Below are 17,751 nucleotides of genomic sequence, written 5' to 3' on the forward strand. Positions count from 1 at the left end.
CCTCAGGAAGTGTTTGCCAGGTTCGATGTGGAGGCAGCAGCCTCAGTGTGCCCCTTCATTCACGAACTTTCTCAGATTCATGTTTCTGGGCAGGGCCTGTGCCGGGCACTTGGCAACACAGATGTGAGTCAGCCTGGGTGCCGGCAGGAGGGGCACGAAGTTGTCAGGACCTGTCTTATTTCCCGCTCTGGTCCCCAGGGCTTGGGATGGTGCCTGGCACCCAGCGAACATGGAGGAGTGGTGAACGCTGACAGGTGGGAGGGGCCTCTGAAGAGCTTAGTCATGCTCATTCTGTACCTTGGAGAGGTTGCCCTGGTGGCTCGGCGGTCAAGAATCCTCCTATAATGCAGGAGATGCAGGTTTGATCCCTGGGTTGGGAAGATCCCCTTGAGAAGGGCACAGTAACCCACTCCAGGATTCTTGCTTGGAGAATCCCATGGACAGAGGAGCCTGGCAGGCTACAGAGTCCAATGTGACTGAAGTGGCTGGCATGGACCTTGGAGACTGTTAAACCAGAAGGGACGGGGCCAGATCTAGATGTTTGGAAAAGCTGGGCCCTGAGGGAGACTGCAGGAGAGAGATGCTCCAGGTCAGATGGGAGGATGAGACTTGAGCTGGGCTGGGGCTGTGGAGATGGAGGGACCTGATGTGGGGTGCTGATGGGCTGGGCTGAGGGAAGGAGCAGGAGGAGGTCCTCGATGGGGGTGGAGGCTGGGGTTATCCCCAGGGTGGGGCCCACATGTCTGAAGCTGAGAGATCAGGCTGGTGCCAAGACTGAAGGAGGTCCCACAGGGAACCTGAGGGTGTGGGACAGGTCCCAGGGGATGATGCCATGCTGGGCCATCCCAGAGAGTTTCCTCCTTTCCTGGCATTCCTTTTCATTAAGGCATGACATCTTATCTTGCTCTTTGGTTTTCTGGGGTCAGACAGGCCTCACTTGCATTCCTGACTTCACCTGGACCTCAGTGTCCGACTCTCTTGGTTCCATACCTTCATCTGTAAATGGGTCTAATAGTCCCACCTTGAAAGGCTGTGGGAGGATTGCATGAGATCAGAGGACCCCCTGGCAGAGTGTCCTGCTGGCAAAACGTGCTGAGCATGTGGGAATCCCTTTTTTCTCCTGACCTGGTATCCTCAATAAGAATAGCAACTGAGACTTCCCTGGCGGTTCAGTGGTTATGACTCCAAACTTCCATTGCAAGAGGCATGGGTTCAGTCCCTAGTGAGGGAACTAAGATCCCAGCTCAAACAAGCCACCTGGCATGGCTCCCCCCCAAAAAAGTGTAGCAATCATCATGCCCAGAGTCTTGAGCTGTGTGCTGAGTCCTTTGCTGGTGTTACTCTGTGTTCATGGCAGTCCTGAGGCTGGTACCATCGTGACTCCCAATTTTCAGACAAAAATAAGGCACAGGAGGGTTAGGGGACATGAGTGGCCCAACTGGAAGATGGCAGGGCCCACGTGTCTCCACCTTGAACCGCAACACGTCGATTTCTGCTTCTTTCCAAGCCTTCACTTCTGTTCTAGACCTGGCCCAGCTGTCTCTACACTTGGTGACCAGGGTGGGGCTCTTCTCTCTGTTCTCAGCTTCCTCCTGTAAAATGAGGGAATTAAAATATTCATGACAGAGTGAAGGGTGGTGGACTACATCAAGGTTCTTTAAACTGAGCTCCAGGAAGTCATGGGTATGGAGTTGGGTCCTGGCTTCAGGAAAGGGTCGAGGCAAGCAGCTTGTGAAGAATTTTCCAGAACCCATCCTACTTTAACATTTTTGGTTTTAGTTTCAAGGGATTTTTTTCCCCTAGCAGTGTAACATGCGTACAGAAACTTTCACAAATCATGGGTGTACTGATCAGTGACTTTTCAATAACTGAGCACATTGTGGGGCCAGCCTTCCACATGCCCCGTCAGGTCTCTAACTGCTGCCACGGCCTCAACTTTTATCACCACAGAGTAGATTTGCCTGCTTTGAACTTCACATAAATGGCATCATATTCTATATTCTCTCTTGTGCATACGTTTGTGAGATTCACCAACTTTGCTGCAGATGGCTTAGTCTCGTTGTGGTCCAGTCGCAAAGTCATGTCCGACTCATTGCGACCCCATGGACTGTAGCCCGCCAGGCTCCTCTGTCCATGGGATTCTCCAGGCCAGAATACTGGAGTGGGTTGCCGTTTTCTTCTCCAGGGGATCTTCCTGGACCAGGGACCACCAGGGAAGCCTTTAGTGTTGTTACATGTTGTGTTACGTGAACAAACCTCGGTTTAGTTACCCCCTGAATTAATGGGTGTTGCAGCTGTTCCTGGTTCTTTTGCTGCTGTGGATACTCTGCCACATGCCTTTTGGTGAACGGATGGGGATTCCTGTCGAGTGTATAGGCAGGAGAAGAGTTGTCGGGGTTTGTAGCTTCTGCAGATACTAGCAAAGCATCTTCCTAAGCCATGGTACCCATCTCCATTCCCACCCATGGTGTATGAAGGAGGATTCCAGTCGCTACTCACTTCTGCCGGTGCTGAGTGCAGAAAGCCGCGGACCCTATTGTGATTTTCATGTGCATTTCCTTAATGGTCAGGGAAGTTGACCACTGTTCATTTATTGCCTATTTGGAATCTCCTTTTGGGAGGTCCCTGCTCAAAGCTTTCTGTATATTCAGCAATTTGAGATATCTGACCTTTTTATTGATTTGTAATGTATTTGTGTATTCTGGATATAAGTTCTTTGTCGGAAGATGCATTGCAGAGACCTTCTCCCACTTTGTGACTTTCCTTTTCACTCTTGGAGGTTTGTTTTTTCTTTTTTTCAGTCGCACTTGTGTGGCTTTTGGAATCTTAGTTCCCTGACCAGAGATCAAACCCGGGCCCTTGGCAGTGAAAGCGTGGAGTCCTAACCACTCAACCACCAGGGAATTCTCCTCAGTGGTATCTTTTGAGGAAAAGATTTTTAATTTTCCTAAAGTCCATTTTATCCATTTTCCCCCCCCTTTCTGCTTAATGCTTTTAGAGTTTAAGAATTCTTGGGACTTCCCTGGTGGTCCAGTGATTAAGACCCTGCATTTCCACTGTAGAGGGTGTGGGTTTGATCCCTGGTTGGGGAACTAAGATCCAACATGTGGTAAGGCATGGGCAAAAAAAAAAAAAAAAAAAAGACTTCTCTGCCTACCCCGAGATCATAAAGCTCTTTTCCCGTATGTTTCTTTGTAATAATTTTGTCTTTTACATTCAGATCTACAGTCCACCTAGAACTGATTTTTATGTATCATGTGAGGAGGAGTGATCAGAATACTTTTTTTCCATATCGATGTTTTATTGAAAGGCATCAGTTATCAAAATGTTCATTCTCTTTTTGCTACAGTCTTACCCTTGTCATAAATCATGCATGTTTGCATGCTAAGTTGCTTCAGTTGCATCTGACTCTGTGTGACCCTATGGACTGTAACCCACCAGGCTTCTCTGTCCGTGAGATTCTCCAGGCAAGAATAGGGGAGTGGGTTGCCATGCCCTCCTCCAGGGCATCTTCCCGACCTGGGGATTGAACCCACAACTCTTATGTCTCCTGCGCTGGCAGGCAGGTTACCACTAGCGCCACCTAAATCAAGTATACATTTACCTGTGGATGTACAAATTCTTCATTCTACTGTCTGTCTGTCTTTGCTCTACTACCACATTGCCTTAAAACACCACAGCGTTAAGTTGTGTTAAAGCTATGGTAAATCCTTCAGTCCTCATATTCTACTTTAGGATTGCTTTGGTTCTTTTGATCTTTTGCATTTCCATATACATTTACATATCATCTATAAGATGTTTTAAATATTTTAAAATTAAAAATGTTAAACGGGGGGCAGGACAGAAGTTAATTAAATAGAATTAAATAGCATTCACTTTAATTCTCCATTAAATTGAATTCAAGGCTTGCAGGGTGGGTAAGGCGTGAAAAAAAATCTGTCTCTTTCCCTCTCCAGTCCCCATTTTCCCCCCATCCTCCCAGAAATATCTGAGCATATACAAGCACATCCCCACTCTTGCCTTCACAGAGAATAGCATATTGTACACGTTGTTCCGTAGCTTGTTTTTTTCCTCTTAATATATCTTATAGAACTTGTTATTTCAGTAGTTGCCTGGGATTCTTTGATGACATCAATAATCTTTTTAACCTGTTCCAAATTAGGCTGTCTCGGTCTTTGTTCCCGCTGCGAGAAACGCTGCCACGACTCCCCTGGACCTGCATTTTTGTGTGCACGTGCATAGCCACTCGGATGAATTCTTAGAATCGGACTTAGCAACATCCCACTGTCTGCAATGCTGGGTTTTCTGCAGGTTCTTTTTTGAAGGAGTCTGAAAGCCTTGGATTAGAGGCTTCTTCAGGCCCCCAGCTCTGATGGTCTGGGACTGCAGCTTGAACGCTGGATCACTGTTTTCTGACCCTGAGTTCTGTTCCCAGGCCTCAGCCCTTATTTTTGGCTCTGTCAGTTCCCACCCTGATCCTGAGGCTTTGAACCCAAATCTACAGCCCAGATGCCCCAGTCTTGAATTGGGAGAGCGACCTGATAGAAGGAATGAGGGCTTTGGCGAGTACAGCAGTGGGTTTCAAATCCAGCCTCTGCCCCATCTCCCCTTGCCACTGCCCTGCTTCGGCTATGTGACCTTGGGCAAGGCACTTGACTTCTCTGAACTTCAGTTTCCTCGTCTGTATGTCAAGAGGTCTGTACCAGAGCCTTCCAGCTCTAACACTTGCTTGTCTAGAGAATTCCTAATTTCTGATTCTATGGCTTCAATACCTGGCCTTCCCTTCCCTCACCCCCGTCTCTGTATCTGGCTACTCTCTGATTCTGTCTACTTGAGTTTAGTCTGGCGCAGAGCTTAAGAGCAGAGCTGTGGACTCAGCCTGACTTGTCCATCTCAACCACTTACTACTTCACTTCTAGGGATCTGTGTCCTCATCTCTCAAATAGAAGTAATAATACCGACCTCCTACGCTGACAGAATAGCTGTCATACAGCAAGCCCACAAGAAATGCTAGCTGCCGCAGCTATTATTAGCATTATCTCATCCCTACTCCCAGTTCTACAAGTTTGGATTTAGAAATGTGGCTTTGGAGAGAGAGAGAAGTATTGACTTCCCTCCACCCCATCTCCCCTCAGCTCAGGGGCTTTGCTGGGGTCCAGGAATCCAGTCTGTAGTATCTTATAGGTACCTTCTAGTACCTATCAGGCTTCCCTGGTGGTTCAGATGGTAAAGAGTCTGCCTGCGATGCAGAAGACCCAGGTTCGATCCCTGGGTAGGGAAGATCCCCTGGAGAAGGAAATGGCTACCCACTCCAGTATTCTTGCCTGGAGAATCCCATAGACAGAGGAGCCTGGTGGGCTACAGTCCTTGGGGTCAAGAAGAGTCAGACGTGAGTGAGTGACTAACACTATAGTATCTACCACTGTATAACAAACTGCCCCCAAACCTGGAGGCTTCCAACAGTAATGATTATTATTTCTCACAATGCTATGGGTCAACTGAACAGTTTTGTTTTTCTAATGTGGCCGCAGCATGCAGCTTGTGGGATATTAGTTTCCCGACCAGGAATTGAGCCAACACCGTCGATAGTGAAAACACAGAATCCTAAGCACTTGACCCCCAGAGGAGTCCCTAAAAGTGATGTATTGATTTACTTAATTATTTTTGACTGCATCTCAACACTTGTGGCATCTTTGTTCCCCAACCAGGGATCGAACCCAGACCCTTGGCAGGTAGAGTGCAGAGCCCTAACCACTGGACCACCAGGGAATTCCCTGAGCAGTTCTGCTGCTCTCACTGCGGTTGCGTGCAGCTGGTATCTAGGCTGGGCTGTTGGCCAGCATACCTTGGTCCATTCATCCCTACTTATCCTTCAGCAGGCTGACCCAGGCTTCCTCACCCTGAGGTCCCAAGAGGTCTGTCTGAGGACCCAGGTGCTGAAAGTCACACAGCACTACTTCCACCACACTCTGTTGGCCAAAGCAAGTCTTGAGGCCCGCTCAGACCCAAGAAGTGAGGAAATCCACTCTACCTCTTGACGGGAGGAGCTGCAGAATACTATGCGTCTACCTCAGAGCTCAGGAATTCTGTGTTGGATGAAAGGCAGCAGGATGACCTCTGTGAACCTCAGTTTCTTTCTTTTTTAAAAAAATTCATTCATTCATTAACTTTTGGCTATGCTGGGTCTTCACTGCTGCACACACGTGGGCTTTCTCTAGCTGCAGCGAGCCGGGGCTACTCTAGTTGCAGTGCACAGGCTTCTCATTGTGGCGGCTTTTCTTGTTACAGAGCACGGGCTCTAGAGTGCGGGTCAGTAGTTGCAGAGCTCAGGCTTAGTTGCCCCAGGGCATGTGGGATCTTCCTGGACCAGGGATCGAACCCTAGTCCACTGCATTGGCAGGTGGATTCCTGACCATTAGACCACCAGGGAAGTCCAAGCCCTAGTTTCCACATATGTAAAGTGAGTCTGAGAATACCACCCATGTCAGGTCGCTGTGAGGAAATAAAGTGATAAAATCCAGAGAACACACTCAGTGCAGGAGCTGGTACTCAGCAGGTGTTCAGTCCATATGGTAACCATTGTTGATATTATTGGCCAAGGTTCTTCTGGCTGGTTCCTAAGTCATAACTCCTTTTATTCCTAAGTCCAAGGTGACACTGTACAACCATTTAGACAATAACTGCACAGATAAATTTCCCTTTTGTTACCATCATCTTCCTATACCTCATCTTAGTAACACTTGGAATATTCTCTCTGCTTTTGTCTCATTTGGCACAGTAAGAGTCAGTAAAGTCTGCTCAAACCCCTCAGAAATAAGCATCAGCGTAGCAAAACGGCTGTAGGCTAGAGATTGCAAACTGTTAGGTGTTTGTTTAGCTTGCAAAGCATTAAAAAAAAAGATGGTATTAGCATTTGAATTGTTGCTAACCTTTATAATCAGGAGATTTTACAAAACAACCTGGGTTTCCAAATTCTCTTAACATTGGACCATCTGGCATCTCAGGCCTGCTACTCTCATGACAGCGTTGGGCTGGAGCTAAATCCTGGTGGGGCAGATCCTTGTGGCTCGTGAAGTCAGTTTAGTGGGTCGCTAACGATTGTGTAGAAAAATGAAACAGAGCAGGACAGAAAATATCAGGATATTTTGCCATAGTTGTAAGAAGGACTGCTTTGTGGAGCTAAGTGTAGTGACGCACATGCAGCTGCAGTCACATAGGCATATATGTGTATGACTTGGATTACAAGTAATATATCTCAAGGGGCATCCCACGTGGCACTAGTGGTAAAGAACCTAAGGCACGCAAGAAATGTGGGTTCCATCCCTGAGTCGGGAAGATCCCTGGAGGAGGGCACGGCAACCCACTCCAGTATTCTTGCCTGGAGAATCCCATGGACAGAGGAGCCTGGTGGGCTACAGTCCATGAGGTCACAACTGAGCACGCGTGCACGCCATGCAGACTGATTCACTCGGGTTACCTGTCTTCCTCATAGCCATTTGCGCTTTTTTTTTTAATTGGCTGTGCTGCTTGGCTTGTGGAATCTTATTTCCCTGACCAGGGATTGAACCCAGGGCTATAGCAGTGAAGGTGCTGAGTCCTAACCACCGGACTGCCAGGGAAGTTCCCATTTGAACTTGAGATGAGCGAATGTTAACTTGGCTGTTGGAGATCAAACCAGCTCCCTGGGATCTGCTAGGGGCTGGCAGGTTCCCTGTGCTTTTTCCTTGGCTCTGAGTATTTATGTTTTTTAGTAGTTATTTATATTTTTTTGAGGTATAGTTGATCTACAGTGTTGTTAGTTCAGGTCTATAATACGGTGATCACGTTTTATACACACACACACATATATATTCTTTTTTTCAGCTTCTTCTCCCTTATAGATTATTACAAAATATGAGTATAGTTCCCTGGGCTGCAGAGTAGGTCCTTGTTGATTATCCATTTGTGGTGCTGGAGAAGACTCTTCAGAGTCCCTTGGACTGCAAGGAAATCAAATCAGCCAATCCTAAAGGAAATCAACCCTGAATATTTATTGGGCAGACTGATGCTGAAGCTGAAACTCCAGTACTTTGGTCACCTGATGGGAAGAGCTGACTCACTGGAAAAGACCCTGCCCTGATGCTGGGAAAGACTGAAAGCCAAAGGAGAAGGGGGCGACAGAGGATGAGATGGTTGGATGGCATTACCGACTCAGTAACATTGAGTTTGCGCAAACTCCAGGAGACGGTGAAGGACACAGGAGCCTGGAGTACTGCAGTCCATGGGGTGGCAAAGAGTTGGACACCACTTAGCGACTAAACAACAACATGTTAATCCCAGCCTCCTAATTTATCCCCCACCCCCACCCCAACCCTGCCCTGGCTCTGAGCATTAGTAAACAGGGGATGTAGGTAGGCCAGGACTCTGTCATCCCTGCTCTGCGAGCAGGTTCTGGAGCTAGCTGCCAGGCGTGGACTCTGGGACCCAGACGTCCCCTCCATACCCAGTCTCTGACCCCACTCCCTCTTCTCTCCTGCTTCCCCAGGAGAACCCGTACGTCATGCGCCGGCCCAACTTCCAGGCTCTGTCCGGAAACGAGCGCTTTGAGGGCTTCTGCGTGGACATGCTGCGGGAGCTGGCCGAGCTGCTGCGCTTCCGGTACCGCCTGCGGTTGGTGGAGGACGGGCTGTACGGGGCGCCCGAGCCCAACGGCTCCTGGACGGGCATGGTGGGCGAGCTCATCAACCGGGTACGGCGGGGCTGGGGCTGCGGAAAGGGCATGGGCTGGGTGAGGAGGGCGGGAGGGCAGCCAGTGGGGCCTCAGGACCAGGCTGGCATGTGCACTAGGCACCAGCCCATGGTGTGCTGTGCCCTTGTGGCTGGTGAGCACCACGGGGCCAGCACAGACGGGAAGGGGACAATGCATCATTTCCGGTGTCAAAGGCCATGCACATCACTTCCTGTGTCCGGCTTCCAGATGCTTCCCTCATGCCGCCTCGGCTTTGTCTTTGCTCAAAGCTCGGACGGGAAAGAATCTACCCGCGATGTGGGAGATCCCCTGGAGAAGGGAATGGCTATTCACTCCAGTATTCTTGCCTGGAAAACCCCATGGACGGAGGCTACAGTCCATGGGGTTTCGAAGAGTCGGACATGATTGAGCGACTAACAAAGACTTGAGTGAATGAAGGAGACGAGGAATCGGAACTGGAGGGACTGGACAACTGGAGGAGGTGGAGAAGGCTTCCTGTGGGAGGCGGAGCTAGGAGGGGCAGCCGGGGACTGTACCTCAGGTGCACTGTGCCCCAGCACTTGCCGGGAGGTGGACTTCGAGGCTGCCCATTGCTCTCGCAAGTCCACTCTTCCAGTAGATGTTTATTGAACATCTAGTGTGTGCCTTGCACCTTGCTAGGCCTAGGGTATAGTGAGGAGCCTAGGGGACCTGGACCCTGCTTCCGAGAGCTCAGGGCCCCATTGAGATGTAGAAAAACAAATGACCACAAGACAGAACTTTCCAGACTTCGAGGGGAAAAACTCAGAGGAGGGATCTAGAGGCTCCTGACCCAGCTAGGGATCTAGGGAGGGCTTCCTGGAAGAGGTGACACCCCAGCAGATTCCCAAAGAGTGTGAAATAGTTAGCTGGGGGAAGTGGGATTTGTGAGGAGGAGAACTTATTCGAAGGAGAAGAAATGGCATTTACAAACAGCTGGGTGGGGTGTATGTAAGAGAGAGGGATGTTTTCAGAAGAGCAGCTGGGCCCTGAACGTGGGCAGGATGTGAGGGTAGGTGAGGAGGGGAGAGGAAGGGCAGGTGGGAGGTGGTAGGCGGGGGGTGCAGTGGAAAGACTATTTTGGAGTCAGGCCAACCCTGGTATGAGTGCTGTGGTGAGTCATTTCTCTCCTCCGCGCCTCAGTTTCCCCTTCCTAGGAGGGGGGCTAATGATAGCTGACAGGTCTGCAATGGGGGTTACAGACACACCACGCATGTTGCTGGTCATGTGTGATTCCTGAGTTCCTCTTTGTTTCTGGTTGCCCTGCGAGGCTTGAACGATCTGGGTTCCTCAACCAGGGATTGAACCCAGGGCCCAGCAGTGAAGGTGTGGCGTCCTAATCGCTGGACCACCAGGGAACTACTGGATCTACCCTGTAGTTCCTTTTTCTCCCAGACACTGGAAGCTGCATGGGCAAATGCCCAGAAAAGACAAACAGGTCCCTGGCTTAGGGCATGCCCAGGGCAGGTGTGTGGAGCAGGGACCTTTGGCCATAAACAGTCAGGGTGGCCTTGACATTGGCCTTGGCAGAGGGCATTGGAGACTGTCACTTTGCTGTCTCTCTCATCCAGAATTCACTGCATGCAAGCCCCTGAATGTCACCAGGGTAAACTCAAAAAGGCCACTTTGCTTGACAAGGACGTTGATCCCTTAGGGCACTGATTTTCAAAAGTTGTTTTGACTGCAGAACCTTTTTTCCAATTGAAAGGGCCCTCAGAACCCTGGACGAAACAGTTGCTCTGGTGGAGAAGGAGGTGGGGGTGTCCCTCGGGGTCCTGGTGACTCAGTACCCCCCGCCCCCGACCCCGGCCAATTCCAACTGGCAGGCCCGAGGCACTGTTCTGCAGGCACCAGCTGGTTGAAAGCTTCAGCCCTGGGTGGGTTTAAGAGTCTGAAGCCAGGACCTGAGGAGCCCAGAGGCAGAAGCTGGTGCCTTAATGCCCGCCTCACTGGCAGCCTTATCTGTGACCTCATTGCCACAGCCTGGTCCCCAGTCATGTAAACTCAGAGCTTTCTGTTCATCGGGGCCCCCAGAAATAAGATCCAGGAGAGTAACAACCGCAACCCCCCCCCCCCCACCGCCCCGAACCAAAGTCACCGTCAACTGGACGCCTGTCCATTCATCAAGGAAGAAATCCTATTTATAACTTTATGACCTTGGGCAAGAGTTTAACTCCTTGTGCCTTAGGACTTGGTGTGAAGGTGCCTGGAGTGAGCAGAGCAGGACTGGGAACTTTGCTGATTGGTGGCTGCTAATCAGAAAAGTTTATGCTCCTGGGTCCTCCTGGGTCTTGTTTGAATCTCTGCAGAGCATTTGTTGTGTGACATTGGGCGAGTTATTTAATCTCCCTGTAAAACTGAAGAAATAACAGATGCTGGCGCATAGGGTCGTTGTGAGTGTAAAATGAGTTAATCCGTGTAGGGGCTTGGAACAGGGCCCTGCAAGTAGTGGGTGCTAGGTGCTGAATGCTCTTTCTATCGTTGTTAGTGTCATTCCTGCCAGCATGGACATCCATTCATGCATTCATCTGCCCTCCAGCCAGCTAGCATTTATTGAGTGCCTGCTGTATACCAGTAGGAAAAATCCCCTGATGCTGGCAAAGATTGAAGGCAAAAGGAAAAGAGGGCGGCAGAGGATGAGATGGTTAGATAGCATCATTGACTCTATGGACGTGAACTTGAGTGGGAGATAGTGGGGGACAGGGAAGCCTGGTGGGCTGTAGTCCACGGGGTTGCAAAAAGTCGGACATGACTTAGCAACTGAACAGCAACAGCAACTGTATACCAGGTGCTGTGGTACACCCTGGGGATTCAGTGGCCTGGCTTTGCTCTTAGGGTTAAAGACTGGTCCTCAGCTGGCGGCCCATGGGATGCACCCCCTGCACACAAAGGGTTGAGCTGGCTTAAATGAGGAGACGGTCTTGGGGTGGGGAGTGGCAGGGGCTGCCAGAGGGTCTGTAGGGATGAAAGGGGAGGCTGGACAGGGCCTGGACTTGGTGACTGCCTGGGGTGAGGGACGGAGGAGAGAGGACATGAGCGCTCCTCCTGTTTCTGATTTGGGCAACTGGGCACCAGCGACGACATTTAGGGGAAGAACACTGGAGGAGCTGACTGTGCAAAGGATGGGCAGAGTTTGGCCTTGCCGAGGCTCATCTGCCTGCTGTGGGAGGCCAAGCACACTGAGCCTTACACAGACACTTCCCACTGTCTTCCTGGCGGTGGCAGCTGACGTTAGTGAACCTCACACCACGTGTCAGGAACTTTGCAAGTATCACTTACTTCTGACAATCCTTCCTGGCCCAGACGATCACGCCCTCCTGCTGATGCGAGATCAGGGCTCAACAGTGAAGGGACCGGCCCCCAACACGTAAGGCTGCAGATGGGTGTGTCTGACCCGAGGCCTTTCTAGACACTCGGCAGGTCCTTGGGAAGCCTGGAGTGGTCAGGGTGATGCTCACGCCATGCCAGGCCCTTGTCCGAACTTTATGAACTTAACACAACTCCTTGACTCCTCACAGCCAGCCACCCCTTTGAGGAAGGCCTGGTGTTAGCTCAGATTTCTGTAATGGACAGAGTGAGGCACTCAGATACCATGCCCAGGGCACATGGCTGGTGACAGGCAGAGCCAGGGCTGGCACCCTGGCAGGCTGGCCCAGAGCTGATGACTGACTTCCAGAGTGAAAACAGCCCTGGGCACCAGCAGCCCCCCAACCACCCCTGGGCCAGGTGCAGGGCTCAGACGCCAGGCTCCAGTTATGGTCCATTTATTCCACCCAGTGGCCACTGCCGGAATTGGCTTTATCCCTGCTGTCACTGCCACGCTGTGAACTCAGCCCCGCCCCTCACCCGCCTCCTCTGCGCCTCCCATCTCTCTCCATTCCAGTTTGTCCTCTAGAGTCGGACACTACTGAAGCGACTTAGCAGCAGCAGCAGGATCTTTCTAGGGGCTTCCCTGGTGGCTCAAATGGTAAAGAATCTGCCTGCAGTGCAGGAGACATGGGTTTAATCCCTGGGTCGGGAAGATGCCCTGGAGGAGGAAATGGCAGCCCACTCCAGTATTCTTGCCTGGAGAATCCCATGGACAGAGGGGCCTGGCGGGCTGCAGTCCACGGGGCGGCAGAGTCAGACACGACTGAGCGAGTAACGCAATTTAGTTGTCCCCTCCCCAGGCCCGCAGGCTGAACTCTGTGCACTTTGGTCTGGCACTTAAGAGATCAGGAAGCGACTTTCCAGGTGGAAATTAGCAGGCAGGAGGTGTGTGGGGGCGCCCTTAGAAACCTGCCTAATAAGGTGGCGTGCGGGAAAGAGCTCATCTGCCAGTGCAGGAGATGCAGGAGATGCAGGAGACCCAGGTTCCATCCCTGGGTGGGGAAGATCCCTTGAAGGAAGGCATGGCAACCCACTCCAGTATTCTTGCCTGCAGAGTCGAATGGACAGAGGAGCCTGGTCGGCTACAGTCCATGGGGTCGTGAAGAGTCAGACATGACTGAAGTGACTTAGCACGAGGGAGGGGAGGAGCAGGCTTGGGCAGAGAGGGAGGAGTTGAGCTGTGAGGCAGTCATGACCATCCTGTGGGCAGCTCTGGAGCTGGGGTGGCCATTAAAGATGTCCCCCTGAGGGAAGGGGCCAGGCTTTTATGCCCCCCACGGACAAATCACTGGAGAGGGCCTGTCCTCAGGGGATGTCAAGGGGCTTCTTCCACCTACAGAGCAAACAGCCACCAACACCTAGGGCCATGAGTATCCCATCCTGCAGAAGGGTCCAGGCAGCCACCACTGTGTCCACAGCTGTGAGCTGGTCAGACCCCAGATGGAGCTGGCCTCAGATTGGAAGTGTTCCCATGTGATCTCTGACAAGCCACTTCATTTCTCTGATCTCAGTTTCCCCTCTTGAAATGGGAATGATGTTCCCTTTGTCACAGATTTGCGGGGAGTGGGCAAGGGGGGATTCAAGGTCCCAGGACGGAGCCTGGGTCACTGGGATCTTGCAGGTATGAAATTTGGGTGTGTTTTTGTTTGTTTTTTGTTATTCTTTCTGACCTCAATACATGGCTTGAGGATCCTAGTTCCCCAAACAGGGATGGAACCCGGGCCCCGTGACTGAAAGCACTTGATTCCCAACCACTGGACCACCAAGGAATTCCTTTTCTTTTCCTCTCTCTCTCTTTTTGGATTTTATTTTTATTGTGTTGTGGAGCCACTAGAAGGTTTCAAGCAGGGAAGGTGCCATGATCGAATTTCTTTATTCTTTTTTTTATTGAGGTTCATATAAAATCAACCATTTTAAAGTATACAATTCAGTGGCATTTAGTATATTCACAATATTGTATAACCATTGCCTCTCTCTAGTTTCAAGACATTTCCATGACCCCCAAAGAAAACCCAAACCCAACAGCAGTCACTGCCATCTGGCCCTTTCCCCAGCCTCTGGCAGCCACCACTCTGCTCTCTGTCTCCACGATTTACTTATTCTAGGCATTTTGTGTAAATGGAACCAGCCAATATGTGGCCTTTTGAGTCTGGCTCCTTTCACACAGCACAGTGTGCTTGAGGTTCATCCACATTATAGCGTGATGAGTACTGCCTTCCTTTTTAAAAAAAGTATTACTATTATTCTGGAGGAGGGCATGGCAACCCACTCAAGTATTCTTGCCTGGAAAATCCCATGGACGGAGGAGCCTGGCCAGCTACAGTCCATGGGGTCACAAAGAGTCTGACACCACTGAGCTACTGAGCGTGCACACACACACACACACACACGTTATTACTATTATTTTTATTATTAGGCTACCCCATGCAGCATGCAGGATCTTAGTTCCCTGACCAGGGATGCAACCTGCACCCCCTGCATTGCAAGTGTGGAGTCTTAACTGCTGCACCACCAGGGAAGTCCCCTCCCTTCCTTTTTGCGGCTGAATAATATTCCATTACATGGATATAGGGCCTCAATTTAATTTCAAAAACATTTGAAAATGATTACTCTGGGCAGGGCTTCCCTGGTGTCTCTAGTGGTAAAGAATCCACCTGCTGAAGGGAATGGCAACCCACTCCAGTATTCCTGCCTGGAGAATCCCCTGGACAGAGGAGCCTGGCGGGCTACAGTCCACAGGGTGGCAAAGAGTCAGACGTGACTGAATGACTGAGCATGCGTGCACTGGTGGCTGAGAAGTAACCGTAGTGGTCCAAGAGTAGAGGCAGGCCGGTCCACTTCAGAGGTCGTTGGAAGGTGTGGAAGAGAGAAGATGCTCCCTTGTGCTGGGGTGGTAGCTATGTCAGGTGTACCACCAGGTAGGGTGTGTGCCAGAGGCCATAGAAGAGTCAAGTAACTGCAAGGTTTGGCTAAACAGCTGGGCAAAACCGGTAAAGCCAGTTTCCATGGTGGGGAGGACATAGGAGGGGCAGTCTCTGAGTGGGGAGGATGAGAGTTATCTCTGGGCGTGGATCACTGGAGATACCTACTTGAAATTCAAGTGGAGACAAAAGGATTTCCTTGTGCGACTGAGCATGAATTACTTAGCTCATCCCCTATTGATGGATATTTGGATGGTTTCCAGTTTTTGCAGGCATAGACAATGCTACCATCAACTGGGCCTGTGGACTGGTGGGGGTGTTCCTGAGGGATAAATTCCAAGCAGTGGAAGCATTGGGTCAAAGGGTACGAATATTTTTAAAGTACATACTGCCAAATGGCCCTTCAAAAAGGTTCCACCAATTTATATTCTCACCCAAAGTGCACAAGAATGTCAAATTTCCCACACTCTTGCCAACAATGGGTATTATCAATCTTTTAAAAAAATCTTTGCCAACCCGAAAGGCTAAAAATAATCTTAGCATTTTAACCTAAACACAATGTCACACGGCTGCACATTAACCCCCATGTGGATGTACTGTACTTTACTGAAGCATTTTTTAGTTGTTTCCAGGTATTTTTATCTGTTTGTTTGTGCTGTTATAAACAACCATAAGCAAACATCTTCATGCACAAAGCTTAGCCTACATTGTAGCTGATTAGAGTTGACTCTCAATAGAATTACCAGGTGAAAGAGGAAAACCCTTTGTATGGCTTTTGTTATATATTGTGGAACTGCTTTCTGGAAAGACTGTACCAGGTTCTTCTTTCTTTTCTTTTTTTCGGCTGTGCCACATGGCATAAAATATCTTAGTTCCCTGTGTGCACGCTAGGTCAGTCGCTAAATTGTGTCTGACTCTTTGCGACTCCGTGGACTGTAGCCCACCAGGCTCCTCTGTCCCTAGGATTTCCCTGGCAAGAATACTGGAGTGGGTTGCCATTTCCTTCTCCAGGGGACCAGGGATGGAACCTGAATCTCCTGCGTTGGCAGGCAGGTTCTTTACCACTGAGCCACCTGGAAAGCCCCTTAATACCCTGACCAGGGATCAAACCCATGACTCTTGCGGTGCAAGCTTGAAGTTTGAAACACTGGACCACCAAGGAAATCCCTTCTTTTCTCTTTTTTTAAGCCCAGTTTCTTTTAATACCAGCTTTGTTTCAGCACTGAGGATTTGATGAGTTTTTAGATTTTCAGACAACCTCCTATCATTTTCATAGATGGCAAGGCATTTTGGGTTTTCCTGCTTTTACTGGTGGACCACCATAAGGGTTCTGTGGCCATGTGATCGATGCAGTCTGAGCCCAAGTTCCACTCAGGAGGGGCCCGATGGATCTGTGGACTCCCTCTGTGTTTCCCCAGGTCTGGGTTGTATAATTGGGACAGATGTATGTGGCAGCTGGCAGAATCCCACACTGGTGTTCTGACCCATAGAGTCAGGATCATTGTTATAGAAAGAGCCAGTGGAAGCCCCCAGAACGCCCCACGTTTCCCAGGATGGAAATCCAAAAGCAATTCTACCGCCTTTGGAGGAACTGCAGATTAGTGCCGCCACTAATGGCTCAAAAGAAGCTGGGGTGGTGATCTCATCTTTGTTCCACTGACCTGTTTGGGGACTTCCCTAGCAGTCCAGTGGCCAAGACTGTGCTTCCAGTGCAGGGGACATGAGTTTGATCCCTGGTCAGGGAACTAAGATCCTGCATGCCACGAGGCACGGCCAAAAAACAAATGGACAAAAAATGACTGACCTGTTTGGCTTGTGCGGAAGGCAGATGGATCTCGGAGAATGACTGTGGATTACTGTAAATGCAATCAGGTGGTGACTGCAATTGCAGTTGCTGGCCCAAATGAGGTGTCTTTACTGGAGCACGTCAGCACAGCCCTTGGCAGCTGTTGTGAGCTACTGACTGACCTTGCAAATGCTTTTGTCTCCATACCACTTTCCAAGGAGCACCAGAAGCCAGGAGTACAAACCTTCAGTCTTGCTGAAGGCTGACATCAACTCTCTTGCTTTTTGCCATCATCTAGACCACTGAGAAGGCAATGGCACCCCACTCCAGCACTCTTGCCTGGAAAATCCCATGGATGGAGGAGCCTGGTGGGCTGCAGTCCATGGGGTCGCTAAGAGTCGGACATGGCTGAGCGACTTCACTTTTCACTTTTCATGCATTGGAGAAGGAAATGGCAACCCACTCAAGTATTCTTGCCTGGAGAATCCCAGGGACGGGGGAGCCTGGTGGACTGCCATCTATAGGGTCGCACAGAGTCAGACACGACTCAAGCGACTTAGCAGCAGCAGCAGCAGACCACTGAGATTCAGTGTTGCACTGGTCCCGTCACACTGGCAACATTCTGCTGATCCGATCTTAAGAGGAGGAAACAGGATTTAGTAAGGAGGTTGGCAGTAAACCCACTGCTGGTATCAGTCAGTTATGGTCCAATCTGGAGACAAAACAACACCAGTTACTTGAACAGAATCATGTCACTCAGTTGTGTCTGACTCTTTGCAGCCCTACGGACTGCAGCATGCCAGGCTCCTCTGTCCTCCACTATCTCCCGCAGTTTATTCAAAGTCACATCCATTGAGTCGGTGCTGCTATCTAAACTTCTCATCCTCTCCCGCCCTCTTCTCCTTTTGCCTTCAGTCTTTCCCAGCATC

General features: G+C 50.2%; 1 protein-coding gene across 5 annotated transcripts in view; it reads left to right on the top strand.

Moving 5' to 3' along the window:
• GRIK5 (glutamate ionotropic receptor kainate type subunit 5) overlaps positions 1-17,751 on the top strand; it is a 63,140-nt gene that overhangs the window by 16,600 nt on the left and 28,789 nt on the right. For all 5 annotated transcript variants that reach the window (XM_018062475.1, XM_018062477.1, XM_018062476.1 and 2 more), the window contains exon 12: positions 8,525-8,728. In XM_018062475.1, coding sequence (XP_017917964.1) covers positions 8,525-8,728 — 204 coding nt within the window. The remainder of the gene's footprint in view (positions 1-8,524; positions 8,729-17,751) is intronic.

This window comes from Capra hircus, chromosome 18 (assembly GCF_001704415.2).
Source record: "Capra hircus breed San Clemente chromosome 18, ASM170441v1, whole genome shotgun sequence".
Lineage (NCBI taxonomy): Eukaryota > Metazoa > Chordata > Mammalia > Artiodactyla > Bovidae > Capra > Capra hircus.